General features: G+C 34.8%; 1 protein-coding gene across 1 annotated transcript; it reads right to left on the reverse strand.

Moving 5' to 3' along the window:
• Nucleotides 1-583: 583 nt before the first annotated feature.
• Nucleotides 584-25,410, reverse strand: zgc:152774 (uncharacterized protein LOC553526 homolog). The gene is made up of 17 exons (XM_051127214.1): nucleotides 25,263-25,410; nucleotides 25,095-25,167; nucleotides 24,034-24,166; nucleotides 23,729-23,950; nucleotides 22,655-22,801; nucleotides 21,474-21,633; nucleotides 19,462-19,590; nucleotides 18,677-18,796; nucleotides 18,341-18,446; nucleotides 17,586-17,760; nucleotides 13,087-13,206; nucleotides 12,565-12,642; nucleotides 12,302-12,341; nucleotides 11,544-11,710; nucleotides 8,118-8,721; nucleotides 5,544-5,800; nucleotides 584-5,435 (listed from the first exon to the last, which is right to left on the reverse strand). The coding sequence occupies exons 1-17, from the start codon at nucleotides 25,302-25,304 to the stop codon at nucleotides 5,282-5,284; spliced, it is 2,727 nt and encodes a 908-aa protein (XP_050983171.1). The 5' UTR covers nucleotides 25,305-25,410; the 3' UTR covers nucleotides 584-5,281.
• Between the last annotated feature and the right edge of the window lie 269 nt (nucleotides 25,411-25,679).

The following is a 25,679-nucleotide window of genomic DNA, read 5'->3' on the forward strand; positions in this document are numbered from 1 at the left end:
TTTAATTCAGCACATCAATTTGCAGAAGTTTACCGTTTTCTTTTTGTTTTGTTTTTTTGTGCATCCGCGTTTAAATAGTTATGCATTAAATTACATGAAATTATATTTACAAAAATGTTTAATTTGGTTAAATCATTCTTAAATAAATCATAACATTAAATTAATTTTCAAAAGTTTTAGATGTTTGCATATATATATATATATATATATATATATATATATATATATATATATATATATATATATATATATATATATATATATATATATATATATATATATATATATTTTTTTTTTTTTTTTTTTTTTTCTCTATAAAATCATTAAAAATGGCTTACGATAATTTACAGAAATTCGTTTTGCTTGTGTTTTATAAAGGCCCTGTTACATTTATTTTGGAACATGCAGTAAAAGTAAAATTTCTGTTTTTTTGATTGCTACGCTTCCTTTGTATCAAATGAAGATAGAGAAAATTCAGTAACCTTTAGTCTGGAGAAACTCGTGATGTTCTAGAACGTTAAAAGGAACTTATTCTAGGCCTGTACATTGAGATGAATTTAGAACCTGTTGTTTAGGGACAGTCTTGGCCTTTTCATCTTGATCTTTAATCATATGACTGAAAGAGTCTGGATGCTTGCATTTAATCAGATGTAGTTGAGCTGCTTAACGTGTAAATAGTTGCATATCACATTATAATATCAGAAATTTTAACGTCAGATTGTTTGCAATGTTTGTTTTCAGTCATGTATCGCTCTGCTTTTGTTCGTCCCGTCACCTGTAATTGATTTCTATTCTATATTTGTGATTTTTAACAGTTGCTTTTTGTACGTAAGTAAATTAGCTTTAAATTAAGCCTGTTCAGGATTTAAATCCTGAAAGACTTCAGTATTAATGTTTAAAAAGCTTTAAAACGTGATTTAAATAGGGCAGAATTCAGAAGACGACATTTGAACCAGTAGAAATGAGATTTTAAATCACTAATGCAGCATTAAAATATGGCAGATGTTTTTAAAAGTGGATACATAGATTTAAAACATCAGTTCATCTCCGCTATGAACCGCACTTTTGTCATTTGAATCTGAATGTGAACGAATCTCCCGCTCCTGCCACGTGACCTCTGTCTAACTGTGAAAATAACTGGCTTCACTTCACTGTGTTTCTAATTAACTCTGTTAAACACTGTTTCCACTTTCATCTGTATTTTGTGAAAGGAGTGAATCTTTATCTGTTATTCTCTTGCTGGAGAGTTTCTATTTCTGTAGGCTTCTGTCTGTGACCTGCAGTTATCACCTGATGTCCACTCATTTAAAAGTTGTTTTAAAACCTATTGTCATGAAAGCAGTATTGTGTAATATTATGTAATAAAGATCAAGTTATGGAAAATCTGAGCTTATTTACTCTTTTATGCACATTCTGTACAGTTATCCAAAGCACAACAAACGTTGCAGTCATGACTAAAAGAAATGTGCCAAGAAACCTCTTCCAAAATAAAGCACTGATGACTTTTATTATGTAATTAACAAAGGAAAAATGACTCAAGGTGAAAGTATTAGTATCGTTTGCAAAATTAGACCATCAGTGGTTAAATTTATGGATTAAGTTGTTTAAAAAAAGATTATAGAAAATTAATAATTATAGAAAAATAATAATACTAAAAAATCTTTGTATTAAACACTCTTAAAGGAATAGTTCAACCAAAAATTAAAATTTGCTTAACATCTACTCACCTTCAGGCTATCCAAGATGTAAATGAGCTTGTTTAGTAGATTTGTAGAAATGTAGCATTACATCACTTGCTTACCAATGGATCCTTTGCAGTGAATGGGTGCCGTCAGAACGAGAGTCTGAACAGCTGATAAAAACATCACAACTCAAAGTCCAGTATTTAACATCTTGTGAAAGCTGCATGTCTGTAAAAAACTAAATCATCAAGACATATTTAACTTTAAATGGTTGAAAACGCCTGCAAAATCGAGGATTTGCTGTATAACGCGGGTTGTTACAGAATTTGCCAAACTTTGGATGAATAAATCAAAGGTATATCAGTACACTGAAGTGAAAACACGATATGGACTAGTGTCTATGAATATTAAGCCAGAGAAATACTATTTAAATAGGAATCCTGGATGTTCTGTGTGAACGAATGGCGCATATGCGCTATTTCGTGTACTACACATACTGATGTTCATGGATTGCGGAACCGGGGGGGGGGGCGCCCGGGCCTGGGCCCGGGTAACTTTTGAGGTCTAGTACAAATTATTACATACAAAAATACATAGGCTATAGATTCATATGGATCAATCATTAAAAGATTGCGATCTCGATTCAAAGACACGTAATCTTATTGCTATATGATGATAATTTCGCCACGTCTATAAAACCTTTGAAATCGCAATCACATCGAATATTTAAACCTGCTTTCGCGCAACCGCTGATCCAGAGAGAGCTCTGGTCATGTAAGTTAAGATTTATGTTTGAACAAGCTTCACGAGCAGAATACACGGAATAGGCTACATTTCTGAGTTGCAAACATTAACTAAAGTACTGGGATAAATGTTTATAAAAGCCCTGCACGGGCCTCATATATATGCCCTAGCCCGGCCCTTGTCTGACAGCTTATCAGAATTATCGGCCCGAGTTCGACCCGAGCCCGTCTTTTTCCCCCCTTCTCCCAAAACAGCTTATACTAGCTACATGTAATGGCAAAGTGATTTTATTTAGCATATAGCAGACACAGTCTGTTTGATAAATTTTGCCTTCTCAAATTATCACGACTTGCCTAACATAAAATCTATAGATATAAGCCTAAAAGAGTATAAACAGTATAAAACACACTGTAAAAAATATTCCGTAAAATTTACGGTAAAAAAAACGGCAGATGTGGTTGCCGGAATTTTACCGTAAAAAATACGGTAGCAACATTTTATGTTTTACAGTTTTCACTTAAATTTACAGGGAAATACCGTAATGTCATTAACTGATATAATGTTAATGTACCAACCTACTGAAGTACTGAAATCTGTTTTGTACCTTTGTAATACACTGATAACCACCAAAAACAGGTGGTGATGAGAAAGTCAAATGATGAACCACAGCTCATTACAAACAGCTTTTAAATATTAACATATAGAAGGTGCAAAGTGTCATTCACACAAACACTAAACACCATCATGGTAACACACATGAAACTGAAATAATGCATAAACATTAATTTTACAACATTAGATGTAACAGAGAACCCTAATGTACAAAACAGCTAAGAAAACACTAAGAAGAAAGGGTTATTTAAACAAAAAAACCCCATCAAATTTAAAAACAAAAATGTAACACAGGGAATTCTAGGAATGTCAATTTCACTGACATTTCACTGTTCACTGTAAATTTTACAGCCTTTTACCGTTAACCATTTAACAGGTTTTTACTGTAGCATTTTTATCGTTAAATACACGGTAATTTTTTACAGTGCAATGTTAGTTTCAACGTTAAACTTAGATAAATGTGTGCTAGCAGGCTATTAGGAAACAATTTAAAATATGCTGTCATTTTTACTCATAAAGGTAAAAGTAATACATCATTCAGAACTGTTAAGGGTCTACTTTTATTTGTGTGCACTCACAATACCTACAAAACGTTGCAAACGGTGCTTTATTTAAATAAAGAAAACAAACATGAAACACTTTCTAATGCCTCATTTTCATCACCATAATTGCTGTATGTAATAATGTAATAAAAAAAATAAGGAGAAGCCTAAAACAGGCCCGAAGCCCGACCCCTCTTAACTATGACGTGAAAATTAAGCTCGGACTCATTTAGAACATTTCAGACATTTATAAACGGACTCATTTATAAAGTTAACAAAAAAATTATAACTAATAACTATACTATTAAAATTGTTTTTATATTAAAATGTAGACTAGCATGTAAAATGTATCATCTTACATACTTTATAGACCCCCCCCATGTTTAAAATATCTTATTTTTGTTTTTTGTTTATTTAATTTAGCTATACTTTTGAGAAAATAAGTTAATTATGCAAATGCTATTTCATTTTGTAAAAATAATTTATTTTGAAAGCATTTCTAGTTTTACAAATACACATTTCAGCATTATCACTGGTCTGTGTGTGCATTTTCCTTAAAAACCCATCAAGTTGACTCACTATACCATTTATTATAATCGCAATTGCATATCGCATTAACCTCAATAATCGCAATATCAAAATTTTCCCAAGTCGTGCAGCCCTAACATGAAGGCATAAACATAATCTCTAACTTTTTGTGAGAAACTATCGTCATATTATTTACAAACAGAATCTTAAAGGTCTTCACAGCAACCCGTCAAAATAAAAGTTCGGTTTAACTTGAAGAAACTGTAACAGAAATATATTATGTAATGTAAATGATAGTAATACTACTAATAATAAATTGCTGTTAAATTGTGTAGGTTTCATGATTCCAATTAATTAGACATTAATTGGAACTAGATATTAATTAAATATGCTTTTCAGTTTATATTTTTTACTTCGACCATTAAAACAGAGTCTGGAAAATTACAACCAATCCAAAAAAAATAAATGGAAAAAAAATTGGAAAAAAATTAAACTGATTTCATAGGGCCCTAGTTCTCTCTCCATAATATTACTTGTGGATTATTGTGATGTTTATTGTCAGCTGTTCTGACTCTCATTCTGACGGCACCCATTCACTGCAAAGGATCCGTTGGTGAGCAACTGATAATTCTACATTTCTCCAAATCTGTTCTCATGAACAAACAAACTCGTCTACATCTTTGATGTCCTGAGGGTGAGTAAATGAAGCAATATTTATTTTTGAGATGAAGTATTCCTTTAAAAACAGCAAGTTTAAATATAATCAAAAAGCTGCCTGCAGATGCATGCATTTAAGCACTAGAAGAGCAATGCAGCTGAGATAAAAAGCCATGAAGTGTCTGTGTGAAACCTCAAATGTTCGTGACACGATTGTGAAAGTAGTTTAACTTGCAGCGCTGAAGAAACAGCGAGCGTTCTGGTCAGATCAATGCATGCACAATCCAAGTTATGTATGCGAGCTTGAAGAAGAATTATTTGAATGTGTGAAATGTACAGTAGCTTCAACCTGCAATATAAGTTATGTTTATATATATATATAAAAAAAGACCTTTTAATGCTGTTTTTCTCCATGCACCGATTTAGCAGTGGCCAATCTGTCCTTTAAACCTCTGCCTTCTGTTAGGTTTCAAATGAATTATAAGGCAGCCAATGCTCTGTAATCCAGTAGAAAAATCACAGGTTGTTGGCCTGTATGATCTGCTGTAGGATGCTGTCAACATCATTTGTGTCATAGCTGATTCCCTGCATATCCAGGTTCGGGAGGATGGAAGACAATAATGCAACCACATTCCGACGGACAGACCGCAACCTCTCCAGCGTCACACTGCTGTCAGGGAGGAATGACAGAGACATGTTAATAAAAAACATATTAATAAATAAGATATGACTTCTATCTTAGCACTTTTTTCCATCTGTACTGAGCTGTCTTACACACCTATTGTAAGTGTGGTTGGGTGTGTTGGTGCTCTGGTCTCTCCTGTCTTGTGTGTCTCTCTCTGTCTGTCTCACTCGGTTCAGCAGTTGGTCTCTCTCTGTTCTCAGCTCGTTCAGATCAGTTAACAGCGTCTGGTTCTCGCTCTGGAGTTTGGCTAAGGTCTTACTCCAGTACAGCTCGTCTCTTGGACTCGTTTCTGCCTCCTGCTGGATGGGGGACGAACTTGATGGAGGCCTGTTGGCCTGTTCCTCTGATTTCTACAGATTGAAGGTATACAAAACAGATTTAAAATGATTAGTTTGTTTAATGTTTTGTACTATAAATTAAATATGTGGCCACTTTAAAAACTACACATCATGCCTTACTGATGTTAAATGTATGATTTTTCAAATCACTGTAACCAATTTTTTGGGGGGTTTCAAAATAGGGTTCTTCACTAATTAATAACTCAAATGTATTAACAATTAATAACAAATATATATATATATGCATTATAAATCATATATAAATATAAATACATACATGTAAATACTTACTATAAATATACACATACAAGTATATATGTTATGGACACAAATTTTATTTTGGATGCAAGTGATCGTGATTAATCGATTTGGCAACTCTCAACTCTCACTGGCAACTCTATATCAACTCTCACCTTCTTTATCGTTATATTGAAAATGTAAACTATAATATTGCCCATGCAATATATTAAAAGATTGATTTATAGTACATTCTATATTATAATCACATAAAGCAATGAATACTAAAGCAAATCTCGGTTGCTCAATTGTTTATGTCGTCATGAGATCAGTATTACTGAAAGGCTATATGAAGTTCAATATACATTATGTCAATATTGGATATATATTAGAAGATACACTTAGACTTCCGGTACTATTGTGGAATTATATACAAAAACGCAAAAAAATTTGCTTGTTATAGCGCCGGCTTGAGGCCGATCTTCACAAAACTTGGTACACATACTCATTTTTTACATGGTATAGAAAAATATTAATTTTCATAACAGTATGCCATTTAGATTTTACATGAGCCAAATCTGAACTGTTTGTATTGTCGCAAAATATTATATTATATAATAATACTATATTATCGCCCAGCTCTAATCTGCTAAATGCAATATGTAGGCATGAAGATATAAAGATACTGATATCAAAATTTTCTGCAAATCTGCTTTGATATATATTACATCTCACTTTATCCACATAAAGTATAATCATCCAAAGCAATATATACTATAGCAAATCTTCGCTGTGTAATTGCTTACATTGTCACAAAATCTATTTTCTATATAACTATTTTTCACACATCTAAGTTGGATGTATATTATAAATATACAAAAAAAATCTTAAAAAACATAATAAGAAATACACTTGTTATAGCTTAAAGCAAGAATTGAGAAGAAAGGAGTATTCTGATTTTATCAGTTTTTTGCGAAAACGCAAAGTTGCTTATTATAGCGCCACCTCATGGCCAAGCATAACATTTTCATAACATTCATGACATTCATAATTTTATATGGTTCCTGACAAAATCTGAACTGTTTGTATTATCGCAAAATGTAACTATAATATTGTCCAGCTCTACTCTGCTAAATGTGACTATAAAGCATGAAGATATTAAGATACTGATATCATGATTTTCTGCAAAAGATGCTTTGATATATATATTACATCTCACTTTACAGTATAATCACGCAAAGCCATACATACATAGCAAATATTGGCTGCATCATTATTTATATTGTCACAAAATATGACTATATTATCACACAACAAGATGGATTTTTATTACATCCATATTGGATATATATTATAAATATTTATTACACGGCTAATATTTTTTAACACAGGCTTATCCAGGTAACTGCAGTCGGCGCTATTTGCTTGCTAAAAATATTTTTTGTTCATGGAAACTTTCCGTTTGGTTGGCTATTAAAATATTAAAACTTAAGTCAATATACTGTGTACATTTATTTAATAATGTCATCCTGGTATCGTTGACCTGCTTTCTCTTGTTTTATACAAACGCAGCTAATGCCATTTTGTGATGACTGTAATGGACTGCAAAATAACTAAAAACTGGTCAGATTTTAAAACATTTTCATCTTAAATCAATGTCTTTTATTGCCATAATTATACGTGGTGAAACGCCCTCTAGTTTGAATATTTAGTGTCTATGTAGTTTTGTGGCATGTAGCCGTGTAATAAGCGGGATAATGTACATCCAACAGGTTGTTATTGCAGAATAAAGCCTGACAGATTTATCAGCAGCCCGATGTGAGTTGTATAAGACTGTATCCCCCACATAATACATTTTATAAAATAAAACATAATATGCACTAGTCATGGCTTAAAGCAATGATTCAGAAGAATCAGATTTTTGTGAAAATGCAAAGTTGCTTATTATAGCACCACCTTGTGGCTGATTTTCACAAAAATTGGTACACATACTCATTTTCACAAGATTTACAAATACATTAATTTTTATAACAGTCGGCCACTCAGATTTGGCATTAGCCACTGAAATTTGATTGGCTGTTGGCGTTCTTACCTGACAAATAGATAGTTCCTCTCTCCTAGACTCGTTTGACATTGGGTTCAATCTTTCCGCATTTTGGTCACAGGACACTGAATCACCCAAGGTGACATCAGAAGGCCCGCCCCCTTCCGCCTCTGTCACCATGGCAACCTCCGGCTCACGGATTCCCAGGATTCTTTTTAGCCGCTTGGCTTCCCGCTCCAGCTGAGCGAGTCTCTGATTAAGAGCTGCACGGTCTGAACTGTCTGTTGGTAATGGTGACACGGGCTGAAATCCTGGCCGGCTGAGAGGCGTGACGACTACCGTCTGAGTCATGGTTGTGGAGGAGTGTGGTGAGAGCGGATGAGGGGGGATCCTGGGCTGATCTTTGGGCATCTGCGGCCCCTGAGGCACCTGGGGCTCAACAGGGCTCTCAAGTACAGTGGTCTCTGGCTGAATACTGTCCTCCTGAGCCACCATATCTGCCGTCGGTGATGTGTTGGTGTTTGTTTCTGATTCTTCATGCGTTTTGTCCGTTGTTTCTGTCTCTCCCTCAGATGGGACGTCTGGAGCTTCAGAATGGTTTGGGGAATTACTGTCCTTTTCAGTGTCTGAACATGTTTCTTTCCTTTTTTTTCTAGAAAATAAGTGAGCAAAGTTAGTTAAAAGTTAGTTAAATCTGGGGGTTGTAAACGTCTTGATGCCATGGAAGCTAAAATATAATGATTTCCAATGGGGCACCCAGTGAAGTACAAAGACCGAGTTATACTGTAAAAAAATCTTTGAAGTTTGTGTAAAATATTATATTATTATAATATAATAATATAATAATATTATATATATATATATATATAATTGCATTCTGAAACAGAGTATAAAAAACTTAAATGTATTTAATTATGTGACAAGCTTAATTATATGACAAACCCTATTTGACTGGTAGCATTGCTCCCATTTTTACTAAGACTGCAAGATGGCGGGCCACTCTAAGGTGACTCAAACCCTGCGACAGAAGGTTGTCCAGACGTTGGCCATGGGACCATCCTTTCAGCCATTCCAAGAGAAGCTGGTCATTCCAAATCAATGATTTCTCAAATAGAGCAGGTTTACAGTGACACTAATTAATTCTAGTCCCCCAAAAATGCTGGTCGTCCACGTAAGACAAATGCATAAGAAGATGGGATAATGCAGAGACTCAATAGAGAACTGGTTTAACGCTACAGCCGGAATTGCTTGCCAGTTTAGTGCTGAACAGGGTAAGGATCTGTCTCGGCATGTTTAAGAGATGTCGGAATGAAAATGCACTATGGAGTGACCAAACCTCTCATTAGCAGAAAGATGTAAAGGTCTAGACTCACTTTTGCTGAGGATCATGTTGTGTGGAGAGAGGAGAACTGGTCCAAAGTTCACTTTAGTGATAAGAGCAAGTTTAATTTATTTGGGTCTGATGGGAAACATTTTGTTCAGCATCAGACTGAAGAAAGACTGAGTGTGTAAAAAAGTCAATGAATGGTAGATGAGAAAACATCATGGTTTGGGGGATGTTTTCCGCAGCAGAAGTTGGGACTCTTATACAGTTAGATGACAGGTGAATACAACTGTTTATCAGAACCGCCTTTAGCAACAAGCATTGCCTTCCCTGCAAGCATGTCCCGATCAGCCTGCAATTTTCACGCAAGACAATGCCTCTGTCACACTGCAAAATGGGTAAAGCAGGTCCTTAAAGCTGACATAATAAAACACTGAAATAATGAAATGGCTGGCCCAGAGTCTTGATCTATACCTGATTGAAAATCTCTGGAAAAGTGACAAAAGGTATGGCTACGAAACCCACTACAGTTACCTAATGATGAAAGAGTTGAGGAAGAGTGGACCAAGATCACACCAGCACAGTGTGAGAAACTAGTGATGTCCTGCAGCCGCAGATGTGCTGAAGTCATTCAAAGCAAGGGCCTCTACACTTCCTACTAATTTCTGACAGCTGTAACTCTTCAAAATTTTAGTTGTAATCATCATTACAGTGGGTACTGTTCTATAATTTTTTATATTAGCTAATATTCCTTCAAACTTTTGAGCATATACATATATATAAATGCTCCTGTAATTTGTATGTAGACACACCTGTGGCAAGTAACAGGTGTGGGCACTATAGTAATCACACTTGCAACCAGTTCAAATGGAGAAAAATTGACTCAAGCTTTGTGTTGTGTGTCACACTGAGCATTGAGAAAAGAAAGAAGTGTAAAGAGTTGTCTGTGGATTTGAGAAAAAAAATTGTGGAAAAACATGGTCAATCTAAAGGCTACAAGTCCATCTCCAGAGATTTTAATGTTCCTGTGTCCACTGTGCGCAATATCATCAAGAGGTTTACAGCCCATGGCACTGTAGCTAACCTCTCTGGACGTGGATGAAAGAGCAAAATTAAGGAAAAATTACAACAAAGGATTGTTCGAATGGTGGATAAAGAACCCTGATTAACTTCCAAACAAATTCAAGCTGATCTGCAGACACAGGGTACAACAGTGTCAGCTCGCACTATCCGAAAAAAGAAAAGAGACGCTATGGTAGGAGACCACTGCTGACACAAAGGTATAAAAAAGCAAGATTGGAGTTTGCCAAAACTTATGTGACAAAACCACAATCCTTCTGGGAGAACATACTGTGGTCAGATGAGACAAAAGTAGAGCTTTTTTGTAAAGGACATCATGGCACTGTTTACAGAAAAGAAAATGAATCCTTTAAAGAAAAACAAAGTTTAAAGAATACAGTCTCTACAGTCAAACATGGTATGTTTTGGGGGTTACTTTGCAAAACATGCACTCAGAAATGGTTACAAACAAAGTGCTGGAGAGTTCTGAAATGGCCAGCAATGAGTCCAGATCTGAATCCCCTAGAACACCTGTGGAGAGATCTCAAAACAGCAGTTGGGAGAAGGCATCTTCAAATCTGAATGACCTGGAGCAGTTTGCAAATGAAGAGTGGTCCAAAATTCCAGCAGAGAGGTTTAAGAATCTCATTCATGGTTACAGGAAAAGATTGATTTCAGTTACTTTTTCCAAAGGGGGTGCTACCAAATATTAAGTTAAGGGTGCCAATAATTTTGTCCAGTGCATTTTTTGGGTTCTGTGTGGAATTATATCAGATTTGACTTTTCTTCTATGTTGTTCCAATGCAAAAAAAATAAATAAATAAAATAAAAATAAACAAACATTTGCAACTGCAACAATTTTCTGAGAGAAGGGTTGCATTTTCTAAAAGAATTGCAAGGGTGCCGATATTTTTGGCCATGACTGTATATATAAACTTGCAATTGTGAGTTATAAAGTAAGAATTGTGAGATATAAACTTGAGATAATGCATCCAAAGGATTTGCATCTGCATTTGTGTACTTGCTTCCGCCCTAATGATGAGTGAATGCAAAAGTGAATCTCTAATGCGTGTAAATGGCTGACTTCAGACCTCGGGGAAGGCGAAGACTCTTCTTCTTCAATGACAGTGGCGCTGACTTCATCCTCATCTGTATCTTGTGTATCTGTCATCATGGTAACGGTGACCTCATCCTGTTTGCTCTCTGATGCAGGTTCAGATAGTCCTCGACAGAGAGGACGCACTGGGCTTTTACTCATCTACAACACACACACACACAGTTATTATAGTCCGAAGTGAGATCAATGTGTCAAAACCAAAATGAGAAGTGATATTTCACATTATCATAGGTTATTTTTATAAACGACTCTGTATAGCTACAAAGAACAAACTGCAGTCATGAAAACCAACTACTAAAACACAGTTTCTTATATAAAATAATACTTTTTTGGATAAAAAAATGTGATTTCTAGATGCATCAACTACAAATGAGCCACTAAGGACAGACTGACTGTAGTCTGAATTAGTATGAATTATTGGGTCACTTGGCAAACTACAGTATCAAAATACTGCAGCTTCCCCGACACTAACACACACCAACAATTTATGTTTGCATAGGCAAAGCTCTGACATTCATACTCGTACACATTATTTATCATGTCTGCCATATGCAAAAGAAGGCAGCCACATGCAGACCTACAGAAAACATTTATACAGACCAAACACACACGACTGAGTCAACAAGCCCACAGAGGGTGAGATCACACCCTGACACTCGTGAGAGTCAGAAACCCAAGTTCCTGTCCTGAGACACGAGTACTTCCTTATCTGACACAAATAGAGGTGAATACCTCCAGAGATCTTCCTCTTCTCTTGATTGAGGCATGTTCCCTGCGGACAGCAAAACACACATTAACACCACATGCATTCATACTCAAATTTCACATATCAGAACATGGAATCACGCCACTAGTTTACAGTTTGTGCTCGTAAGTTGTAAATAAAACAAAGATTATTGTCGCTCCGCTTCAAAAGTTCATGTTCAATTTAATGTTTAACTTGCCACTTCTTTACAATCATTTGTGAAATTTAGAGACAATTTTACTGTCTTAACTGTTTTTTGAGTGTTTTTTCATAGCTGGGTGTTGTGACTTCAGCATTTTCCTCAGTATCCTCTGGTAACAAACAGCTCCTACGCAAAAACAAAAACATAAGAATAAATAAGGCACGCTATGAAATTTAATACGAGTGTGCGGTTTACAGCATACTATGCAATATACACATTTTAGCATATTTGCATTTCAGCCGTTCAGTTATCTTTTCCTTACAGTTAATGTCTATGTTTAAGTCATTTTATGTAAATGTCTTTACTGCATGCTGTCTACTATGTACTATGCGGTCACATGACCTTACTTTGTTTATCACATGGTCTCATCATGCTGCATGTTAATACAGCAAGCAATTCAGGTAACTCTGAAACATTTAGCATTTGATTGGTTCATTATGGATTTCTTATTCACACAGAAAACTTGCTAAATGCACACAGTATACAGACTGTAGTGCATGTGTAGTATACTAGTACTGCATTCTGAACATACCTGTTTATTTGAAGGTAATCAGATGGGCACAGACTCACCGTAAACGTGGTATTGGGTGCATGCAGCATTTGAACGGATCAGGAATGTTTCCAGCAAACAGGAGAGTGCTGATTCCTCTCCATTTCAAACAGTCCTCACACTGGATCCACGTCACATCCCTTCAGATACAAAAAAGCCATTAACACACCAGCTCAACTTCTTGTGTGCAGAGTTTTCTTTTTAATATATATATTTTAGGAAGACATTTAATATGGAAGCATGTATCCGCCACTGAATATAAAATTTAAAAAGGTAATTGCGAGTTTATATCTCACAATTCTGACTTTTTTTCTCTGAATTGCATGATACAAACTCGCAATTCTGACTTTATGCAACAGCGAGTTATTAAATCAGAATAGTCCGATATAAAACTTACAATTCTGAGAGCGTATCTGTCTTTTCCCCCCCTCAGAGTTGGAACTTATAACTTGCAATTGTAAGTTTATATCTCACAATTCTAAAAAAAAGTTTTTATCGCATTTGTGAAAAATTGTGAATTTTTATCTCACAATTGTGACTTTGTAACTCACAATTGCAAGTTTATATCATGCAATTATGACTTATAACTTACATTTGCAAGTTTGCATCTCACAATTCTGAGAAAACAAGTCAGAATGCACGATATAAACTTGCATTTGCAAGAAAAAAAGTCAGAACTGCACGTTTTTATATGTAACTCGCAATTTTACATAAAACTTGCAAAAAGTTTAATCTCGTAATTCTTTCTCACAATTGCAAGTTTATATGTAATACTGACTTTTTAACGTACAACTGTGAGTTCATATCTCACAATTCTGAGAAATAAGTCAGAATTGCGAGATTAACTCGCATTTACAAGAAAAAAGAAAAAAGTCAGAATTGCTAGTTTTTATAACTCGTAATTGTAAATTTATATCATGCAATTCTGACTTTATAACTTACATTTGCAATTTTGTATCTCACAATTCAAACACAACAGAATTGCAAGATATAAACTTGTATTAGCAAGAAAAATTTAGAACTGCAAGTTATATATAACTCACAAATTTATATAAAAAAAAAGTTTATATCTCGCAATTCCGACTTTATAACTTACAACTGCTAATTTATATTTCACAGTTCTCAGAAAAAAAGTCAGAATTGTGAGATGTAAGCTTGCAATTGATAGGAAAAAAGTCAGAACTGCAAGATAAAAACTCATTTATGCCCATGAAATGGCTTGACGGGAGCTGTTTTTTGTTAATATGTTGATGTATTTTAATCAAAAACAGGAAGTTAGGACTAGCCACTAGCTTTGAGGTCAGATTTAAATCCATGATCTACTACTTACTATTGCTTGTCAGAGGCAGGTAGTATAGATTGCCGCAGTAAGGACGTATTTTTGTAGGTCAAATTAGCTTTTTAGCACTTCTACTTCCATCATTCTGAAGTCAGTGGGTTAAATGAGTCAGTTTGGTTAAATGGCTGAAAAAGGTCAGAGTTTAACACAAGCTTAAGATATTTTTTATGTTTTATTCTAGGACATAACATACATTAATGATTGTATGTGTTGACGACTGTAAATTTGATCAAAATTTTATTATAAAGGACTGAAATCAGTTAAAAATATGTTTATAATGGAGAAAATTACTTTCTGTATAAATAACCAAAAAGATATGTTTGTGGATTTTTGGTCCAAGTGGATCGAATATATAACTCCTATTGAACCAAATGTTTTTTTTGTTATAGAATCTATGTTTTATGTATAGGTACTGTCTATACATCCCCTTTCTTTTGTAAATAGTTTTTTGTATAATTGGGAGATAACCCAAAGAGATATATTGACCTGTTTTATGCCATGAAGAGCTTTTTGATAATATATAAGCTATAAATGATGTAAACATGACAAAAGTCATAAACAGATGTATTGGATTGTATCTCTTTTCAATAAAAACTTAAATAAAGGACTGAAATCAGTACACAAAGTCAAAGACCAAACTATGGTAAATTTTTGTTTTAAAATGTCACCTCCGCCTTTCTGGTTCTCACCCCTCGAAATGTACTGTATGAAATGTAATTGCCACTATTTGCAATTAGTATAAATTTTGCTATTTCAACATAGTCTAAATAACACTTAGTGTAAATAGCATATCACAAAAAATACCGCTATTTTCACTTAGTGTTAAAATTTCAACTCAAGCCGAAAATCTGCATAATGTATTGTCGCAGAAGCCAATCAGTGAAGAGTTGGTTTTTATTTTTCTTTAATTAGGGGTTCAAGCATGTAGCGGTGAAACCCTATTATAATTGTGGCCAAGGATCAGCAATCGCCACGTAAAGCTGATCAGGGGTGTGTTTCCGAAAAGCATCGTTAGCCAACTATGGTCGCAAGTTCCGTCGTTACCAACATAGTTCAACGATTCGGTGTTTCCCAATACCATAGTTCAAACGAACATTTGCAAACAGCGTCACAAACTTAAGTGGTTGGAACTACAGCTCTCGACCTGTGGTTAGAAGCATAGTTCCTTGTTAGTAAGACATATGGGCTCAATAAATTATGCTCTTGGACACAAAAAGCAAGCTAACATGCAGTACAATCTATATCTTTCACTCGGTCTAAATATAAATGCATTTTAATCTATGTATTTTTAAGATTCCTCTGCAAGCGACGTTTTTGCATAGTGCGCATGCGCATAAATGCCTACGGGAACCCCGGAGTATGACGTAAGAGGGAACCCACGATGAATCAAACATCAAATAAAGCGAAGTGACACGGAACAAAAAATGGTAAATTAGTCACCAGGTGCCATGTTTAATATAGCTGCATTTTAGAGATCTCTAATAAGTTAAATAGCATAAATTATTACTCGGTGACGTCATTAACAATGGCCCTACATTGCTGAACTAATGTGGTTCAAACGACGGAGATGCGACCTTGTTCGGGAAACAGTTGTGACTAGCTAGTTAGTTTCCACAACAATGCAAAGTACGAAATCGTTCATAACTCCTAAACTGTTTATCGCTGGCTCAAGTGTCTAACGTCGTTGAAATCCATCACTGTGGCAAAAGTTCCGGGTATTTAGTTTTTTTTGAAAAACCTACTTTTGCGCAATAGTCCAAGGTTTTTTGCCTGATCAGACTCAAACCAGAGAAAGATTCTCTGGAAAGTGAATATCAGTAATTATCAAAAAATTTTGCAAAGGGACAACAAAATGTCCAAAAGGGGCAGGGCCGCTTTTATTAAAACAGCTGTAACTGTTTAACGGAATGAGATAACTATACAAAACTACACAACCATTTGTCCATTTTCCACAAGTTGATATGATTCTTTAGGGTCTTAATGAAATGTCTATAATATACTTTTGTTAAAAACTCTCAATTACCTTGTCAAAATGAGCTCTGCAAAAATCATCCCATTCTGAGGAATTGTACCTTTAAATGCAAAAGAGCTCTGCTCACCCCGCCCCCCCTCTTCTCTCTGTGGAGTGACGAGCCTGTTTACTTTAGCCGCATTTAGCGTGTTTAGCTGTGAAACTTGCTAACTAGCACGTTATTAGGAAAGGTGATTGCAGAGATGCATAAAAAAATTCACAAACAAACGTAATTCACTGCATCTTCAGTGGCTCAGATGTCGGGAGTAAATGACGTTCATTATTACATCCAGCAACACAACACCTCAATTGAAGATATTCTTGTCTAACTTACTTCCGTGCTCCAGCATCGAAACAATGGCGGTCGGACTGTTACAGCTGATTTAAGCTGATTTACAGTTGATTTTCAATTTGAAAAAGGGAATATTATTTTTACAGATTAATTAAAAACGACTGCATGGATTTTTATCATTATAGGGATTTGTACATACACTGCCAACACACATTAATGTTTAAACAACATGTAAAACTGAACTTTGACCCCTTTAATGTGTAGTTCACTTATAGCCTACATTTAGCTTTTTACTTTTGCCAATTGTATTTAGGCTTCAAAAGCTGTGAAGATTATTATGATGAAAAAAAACACATGTAAAAATCCAACGTTTGTTGGTCACAGAGCTTAATATCTACCTAAAAAATGTCTTCACTGCAGCAGTCTGTTCAAAAAGCCTGTTTTTCCTTTGACAGTGACTGAAAATTATCCTTGTATTCTGATGTTATGTTTTTGTAAAGCTAATAAAAACCTCAGTCATTAAATTTAATTGTCAGATTGTGATCAGCCATGTGCAGTGCATGTTTTAGGTGCTGCATGGTTTCCTCACAAACATCGGAGATATAAACCACGCTACTGCTTTACCCGTGAGATTTCACGTTTCTCAGCGCCGCCCACCTGCATTTAACAGCTCAACTCGACCTCTGCCATCACAAAATTCTTTTTGAGTATGTATGTGCGAGGTTTGTGGTCTAACAGACAAATAGTCCGTTTTTAGCAAGTTAGGTTGCACCATCTTTCTTCTTTTTTTTTTTTTTTTACCTATAAACCCACAGTACTATTCTGGCCATCTGACTAACAGATCACCAACAAAAGTTTTGGAGGAAAATAATCATACACTTCTTCTTCTTCCTCCTCCTCTTCCTCTCCATCATCCTCTTCCTCTGTTTCCTCAGTATCTCCTTCTTTGCTTTTCCTCTCCAAAGCTTGAAACGCTCTCTCTTTTGCTTTCTTTTCTTTCTTTTCACGCCAGTAGTCATTCAGTTTGAGACCAAGAGCAGCTAGGTGTAAGTCTATGAGAGAAGCAGCAAAAAAAATAAAGTTAAAAATGGAAATGATACATAAAATCCCATAGGTATTTTAATTAATTTATATAAAATGAATATATATCTCAAGATTTGTATGCACTTACAGTAGAAAAGATAATCACTGTACAAATAATAAATAATAATAAAATAATTCTCTTTTTGTACTGTTCTGTTGTGATCAATTGGACAATACAGTGTTTTATATATATATATATATTTTATATAAATTAAATAAAAATTAATTAATTTTTGTATATTTTACGTGTAATATTGTATAGTTGATCAAAAAAATATTTTATAAAAATTATATAAAATTATTATAAAATAAATAAATACTTAAAAAGAAAAACTTTGTTACATTTCTTTGACTTGTAATGTTAACTCATTTAACCCATTCATTTTTGATCAGCTGTACAACAAAATATTCAGTTTCACCAAAGCTTGTTTCTTTTGGGCAGCAGATTTGAATTTAGCATCAGTCTGGCATTCAAATGAGTTTCTATCGAAGCCGGTCGACGCTGCTGTAGCGCTGTAGGGTAAAATTTGTGGTAAGTTGCTTAAATGCACCTGTACTCTTTGGTGTACTCAAAATCCTGCTTGTTATGAGCAGGCTTGAGGAAGTTACACTCGATCACTCCGATGACTCCCACACCTGACCTTTGACCTGATGACTGAAGGAGAGACACAGGAAGTGGTGAGTCAAACAGAATCAAAATGCACAGTTATCTGGAGAAAGTTATAGCCAGGCCCAGACACAATCTATTAAAGTTTTCAGCATTTTCTGTGCTGGGGAGATTTTGAGGAGATTTCTGAGGAACAGCTAATAATAACATGAAATGCATGTGCATATTATATATGGACTTGTTTACATCTTGTTTCTCTACATGAATGGATCCAGTACCTTGATTTGGCAGCCAACTTTCTCATGGGCCTTTATCAGTCTGTTTTTATGGTACATCATAATTCCAAAGTGCTCCTTATTTTTTCGATTGAATCCAAAAGTTATCTTCACTCTCTCATTCTGAGCGGCAGCGTTTAAAGAAAACACTCTTGAGTTAAAATTAGTTTGACTGGGGTTGATGGGGAAAACAAATGAAAACAAATCCATCAGTTAATTTAAAAAACCTGCTGTGGATTTCAAACACAGAAACAGGAAGTTATTTTAGTTCATTAAAAAGCATAAAAAATGGTATTTAAAATGAATCATATAAAACTCAAATATTAAAAATTAAAACCAAAATTTCAAAATTCAATCTTCATATTTTTATTTAGTTTAACCTGAATGCACTTGAATAACTAAAACTAAAACTGAAATTTTAAATAAAAAAACTACTAAAATGTTAACTGTTAATGGAAAAATATAAAAATAAAAAGAATACAAAACATTAATAAATGCCTTTTTTTAATAAAAAAAACCCACAAATTACTAAAAATGTAATTAAATTAAAATGAAAAAATAATCTGAAAATGCAAATTTAAAAATGTTAATAAATGCATATTTAAAAACTAAAAAAAATGACAAAACCAGAATTACATTCTTAAAAAAATAAATAAAAAAATAAATAAAAATACAAAAATAAAAATTCTAATTCAAAATAATTATAACTATAACAGTATCTCAGTTATACTAAAACAACACTGATTTCAGGTTGATAAATTCAGGTTTTGAGGTAAGTGGAAGGATACGATAAACTGGGGTTTATAGACGTCGTTCTCGATCATGGACAGACTCTTGGCAATCAGCTTAGTCTGAACTTTCTTCTGTCTCAAAATGATCTGAATCCTGGGCTTCAGGTAAAGGATACTGAGATACGCCTGGAATGACAGACAGTGGAATTATATTTCCAACATGACAATTCCCGGAGGGTTTAGCATCAAAATGTACAGTACGTGATAATGTTAATGTGTTCTAGGCGGAACAGATCTGCTACGCTGCTGATCTCTACAGGTGGAGCTGGGGAAGGTGGAGGGTTTCTTAAGTTCGTTGCAACTGCTACAGCAAACACTAGTCATATATTTTGAATGTTAAGCAGCAGCTCATTGGCTGCTCATACAATAAGGACCAATCAGCTGTGCCATGTGATAATGATGTCATTATCAGATTGAGAACCTCAATCTGCACCTGTAGATGGTCAGTTTCATGACAGAACTCTGGATTTGGGTTGGTGTTTATTTTTCCATTCAATTCTCAACTCCAATGATATGAAGGACACATATCAAGTGGTCCATGATCTTTTGAGGTAAAACATATTTAAAAGTTTCTCCAGGTCCATAAAATAGCATTTATAGAAACCAAGTTTAGTCAACTTGAAATGTTAAGTCGTACTAAGTAACAACTTAGATATTTGTGTTTGCTAAACTTAACAGATGGGTAAGTAACCCAGCTGCCTTAAAATTTTAAGTTGATTCAACTCAAATATCTAAGTTGTCTCTTAGTATAATTTAACATTTCAAGTTGAATAAACTTTTTTTTGAGTTGACTGAACTTAAAATTTTAAGGCAGCCAGGTTACAATTATTTTAAGTTGACTCAACAGTTTTTTTTTTTACAGTGTAGATGCCAATGACCACCACTGTGCTATCACTAAATTGCATCCTCCAAAATACTTAGTATATGATGTATTTTTGTAGGCCAAAACCTGTCAATTTTAGCTCTTTCGGTTCCATCATCCTGAGTTTTAGGTTAAATGCCTTAAATAAGGTCTGTGGTGAACACAAGTTAAACCACTTGTAAAACCACTTGTTTTAAACTTGAACTTTTCTTGAAAAAGACGGTTAATTTGGGATTTTTAGGCCTACAGAGTGTGTCAGGGAACACTAAACATCACCAAACAGGTACAGTGGTTTTACAGCCTCATTGCGTTTACAGTCACACTCTTGCAAACAATTCTGCCTCAAAATTGTTTTTAAGTAGCCTAAAAGAGCTAATGATCGTGACATCGAAGTCATATGACTGTGGTGTAATTCGCTTTTGTTTAGCTTTTTAATTATAGTTGTGGTAAATTGTGAAGATTATCATAATGAATCAAACTTTTGTTGGTCTCATACTGGGTTTTTGTTAAGGGAATGCTAATACTAATACTTCAGGGTGAAGCGCTCTATGAGGAAAAAAGATGAACTGTAATCTCATTTCACATGTGAAGACTGTTTACATTTGAGTAAAAATAACTATATATATATACTGCATATATATATGAAGAGTTTATTTGCAAAAAACATGTTATCATGTTTTTAATGTGTTTTATTGTGCTAGTTATCTGTATTTTTTAGTTATTTTTACTTTATATTAAAGTATCCCAACTGCAGTTTGATAGCGATTAATTAGAAAGCACAATAAAAAAACATGATTTTTGATTATTTTAAATGTATAAATATATAGAAATTACATTTTAAATACAGAATAATAACATTTTTTTACCTCAGTGCTAAAAGTAAATGATTAAAAAAGTCTATGATTTGAATACTTTATCTCTGTGGTGCAGAGATAATGATCAAAAACTGTCAAAGTTTCTTTAGAGTCTCAAATTCACAAGTTCACACAGTGACACTACATTAACATTGTCTTAGCTCCACCTAAAATTCACACACACACATTTGCATTCACACTGTAAAACAACCACAGGCCATAAATATCAGGAAGTTTCTTGCTCTGTTGGCCGTCTCTCTCTCTCTCTCTCTCTCTCTCTCTCTCTCACTCACTCTGAGAGAAAACTCCATCTCAGGGACACTGTTACTGTCTCTGCGGTGCTTGTAATAATCTCTCCTCCATTTTCCCTGTGTCTCCTCCGATTGGATCTCCGGCAGACGGATGTCCTCTGCATCCGTGTCAAAGTCAAACTCCGGCTTTCCATCCTTATTTCTGTCAGAGACGATAGGAAGAAATTGACTTAAAGACAAAAATTATTCAAAGTCCTTCAGTATTTTTGCATTCAGGTCAGAAAGAGAAAAATCTTTGCTTTTGGAGAAAAAATCTAGAACGTTTCAGATAAAAACCTAGTTGCACATTGCATTTAATCTAGCAAGGAAGTGGCTAATAAACATCTATCACAAAATCTACCATTCAAACCAAAAAATGTCCATTAAATAAACACTGTAAAAGTCCTGTAAAAGTCTATCTGTGGAAAGATAGGATAAAAACTTTGCTAATTTTTATGTTTTTATTTCTTGCACTTCAGAGAAACAAGTCAGAATTGCAAGATAAAAACTTAGAATTGTAAGAGATAAACTTAGAATTTTTACCTTTTTTCTTTAATTCCAAATTTGCATCTTGCAGGGTTTTTTTTTGTAATTGTGACTTATCTCTCAATTCTGACATTTTCCCTTGTGATTCTGAGGGTATATCTCGCAATTCAACCTTTTTTCTCAGAACTGTGTGACAGAAGTCTAAAGTGTGAGATAAACTCAGAATTGCACGAAAAAAGTCCAAATTTTGAAATAAAAAGTCGTAATTACCTAATTTATTTTTTATTTCAGACAGTAAATGGGCTTCCATACATATCTGAGATAAAAGCCATACAAATAAACACAAAAATATGATTCCAAAATTGCCAGATGCATATCGGATTGCTTAATATGCTGTTCGTTCGAGTAGAGAGAATCGCATGCTTTTAGGGTGATTAAAATGACTTGATTTGTTAAACTAAGCAGTTCAGGGTTATATTCAAAACAAACACAAATCAGGAGTCTGTTGTTATGACAGTCTCTGTACACTCACCTGCGTGCAACATTTAAATCACATGCAAATTAATGATGGCACTGAACATAATGGTTCTCCTGTCTGCTTTTGCTCTGTAACATCATCTTGCACTACGACTGACCGCATCCATGCAACTCTGGCAAAGTAGTTTGAAAACTGGCATGTGAGAAAGCAGCAGACAGACCTGCGGATGTTCCAGATGATTATCTTGGTTCCTTTTTTGCCCTGAATGGTGTCCAACTGCTCTTGTAACTCAGAAACGCTCTGGAAGAGAGAATATTTCAGGATGGCTCTCAGACTCGCCTCTGAATCCTCTGTTACCACCAGCGTCTGTGAGACAGGAGTTAAAGGCAATGTTCTGTCCCACTGAGACATCTGTTTACAGTCTGTATGCATAGAGTACATGCATATGCATGCAAAACATATACATGCATCCTATTTTTTCTGTATGTATATAGTCTATGCATATAGTTTACAGTCTATATGCATAGAGTACATGCATATGCATGCAAAACATATACATGCATCCTATTTTTTCTGTATGTATATAGTCTATGCATATAGTTTACAGTCTATATGCATAGAGTACATGCATATGCATGCAAAACATATACATGCATCCTATTTTTTCTGTATGTATATAGTCTACAGTCTGTATGCATAGAGTACATGCATATGCATGCAAAACATATACATGCATCCTATTTTTTCTGTATGTATATAGTCTATGCATATAGTTTACAGTCTATATGCATAGAGTACAAGCATATGCATGCAAAACAAATACATCTTATTTTTTCTTTAATCCTCCTGTTGTGTATTTGACTCACACTTGGTTTTTTAAACTGCTCAGAAAATTGCTTCTTGAATTGCAGTGAATATTTCTCTTTTATGGTAAAGAATGTGCATGCAAATCAACATAGATGTGTTTTGAAAAGGCTGTACAAAAATTGTTAGGATGTGTTGGGGTCACAGTGACTCCCATCTGTCAAAGGTGGTTTTTAGTTGTTAGTTTTTGTAAGCTCAATTACAAAACTGTTGCAACGCTGAAAAGAAGTGTGAGAAAACCAGTTTACACCACAAGACAAAGACAACAAAAATATTTTGTAGTCTCTGACGAGCTAGAATAGATGTGTTCTGTTTCTACATGAATCTTTAGTGATTTTTGGCAAAGTGTACACAACAGGAGGGTTGATCAAACTAAAAAATATGTAAATCTTGAGTTGAAAGATCTGTATTTCTACTGAACAGAAGGATATTGGTCTGCTGGTTGAACGGTGCGATGGGTACGATCACAGCCTGTGCTTTAATAGCCTGTAAGAAGCTTTGAGACAACATGCCCACGCTCTGACAGCCGCCATTTTTTGTGAAGATCAGAGCATCTCGGCCCAGGCGCATTGAACCTGATTTAAACCCGTTTCCGTATACACCAATAGGTTGATGACTGCTTTTACTGGAGCCTTTCTCTGTGAATCCAAAGCTGTGAAGAAAATGAGAGATTCCTCTTCACAAAATGTCTCTCTACTCAGACTTGAGGCATCATTTGTGTCTGTTTTCACACACCTGAGCATTTTGTGCAGTTTGTTAGGCGTCATACCACTCCCGTTGTCCATAAAACTGAGGCACAACTGATCTCTGACCGTCACAACATCGATCCAGATGTTCTTGGCTGTGACGCCCGGGTCAGATGCATTATCTATGACACACACACACACACACACGCATGCATATAATCCAATTGCATTATTTACATTGCAAATCATGTGCAACACTTTCTGTTTTCTCATTTCAAGCAGTTGCAAAAAGCCAGAACTCTAAATATAACTTATAACCTACAAGCTAAAAACAGACATGCAAACCGTTCAACAGGATGTCAAGAGGAAATTGCAGAAATATTAAGACGGATTTTGTTAAACCTCAAATCTTGATCAATAAGTGATCAAAAGCACACACCTTTAGAAATATTTCCACCATCATCTCAATGCTGTATTTCACGAACGCAGTTTCCTGTCTCTAACTGTACTGAGATCCGATCCTGAAAGCTTTACATATTTCCATCAGCCTTTACCATAAACCATCTATCTATCCTAGCAGAAAAACCGCAGGTGCTAATGACGAAACACATGCGAAACGATGCTTTCATTTTGTCTTCTTCTGAACACTGCGTCTACAGTTTTAGTAACAGTAAAGTGTACACGCGTCTTTATGTGCATCAAATGCAACTCTTTTTGCTTTTGTGCATTTGCTTATGTTTGAATCAGTTTATGCATTCACTGGGACACGAAGCCATAATCTTAATGTTGCTCTATGCTGTATTTTATTATGAAATGCAATGACATTTAGACATTTTAAGTAATCAGGTATAAAGTCACTATCCGTTTGATACAAAACAACAATATACCGCGAAAAATGTATCATGCATCTTGCGTTTTAACTTTACGCCCTTAATTATCATTACAGCATTGTTTGTAAGGTACAGTAGTTTGTCTTAAAAGAGCTGCAACAGGTGCGCAAGTGATGCGAGTATTTATTGTCTATGAGACTAGCAGGAAGTTTAAACCGAAAGTATCGCCAGTTCCTGAGTTTTTCCTCCGAATAGATGAATGCATTTGTGTTTTGCTCACCGATGAGTTCCGCGACCGCACTGAAGGGCCATGTGTGACTGGTGGAGTTGCTCTCCAGGTACGACGGGCTCATCTATAAAAACAAAATTACGCAATATAATCATCGTAAAGTACATCGTAGTGCGCGAGAAACCACTTTAGAGAAGAAAAGAAAGAGTTGCTACACACAGAGCTCAGCCGGATCCCGTGTTCGCTCAGTCTCGCCATCATGAGGGTTAAAACACACGTCAGATGAGAAGAGACGCAGATGGTTCATTCTTCCTCCTTCAGTGTCTGTCTGCGTGTGTGTGTCTGTGTATGTGTGATTGTGTGTGACGTGACACTCCCACCCAGAGCTCCACAGAGCACATCTCATCTGCACAGTTTTTTTTTTTTTTTTTGAGTTGTGCTTCCTATTTCGTAGTTTCTTTCTCATCATAGACTTAACTTTAAAAATTTGAAAACATTTTGTAAATATTTTAGTACTTTTTTAGAATTTAGTTTTTATTATTATGATTTTAAGTGTTTTTTTTTTTTACACATTATCACATTTTTTTTTTTTTTTTTTTATAAATGATCTTATTTTCCATACTGTATAATACTGTA

Source organism: Labeo rohita, chromosome 14 (genome assembly GCF_022985175.1).
Source record: "Labeo rohita strain BAU-BD-2019 chromosome 14, IGBB_LRoh.1.0, whole genome shotgun sequence".
In the NCBI taxonomy this organism is placed as follows: domain Eukaryota; kingdom Metazoa; phylum Chordata; class Actinopteri; order Cypriniformes; family Cyprinidae; genus Labeo; species Labeo rohita.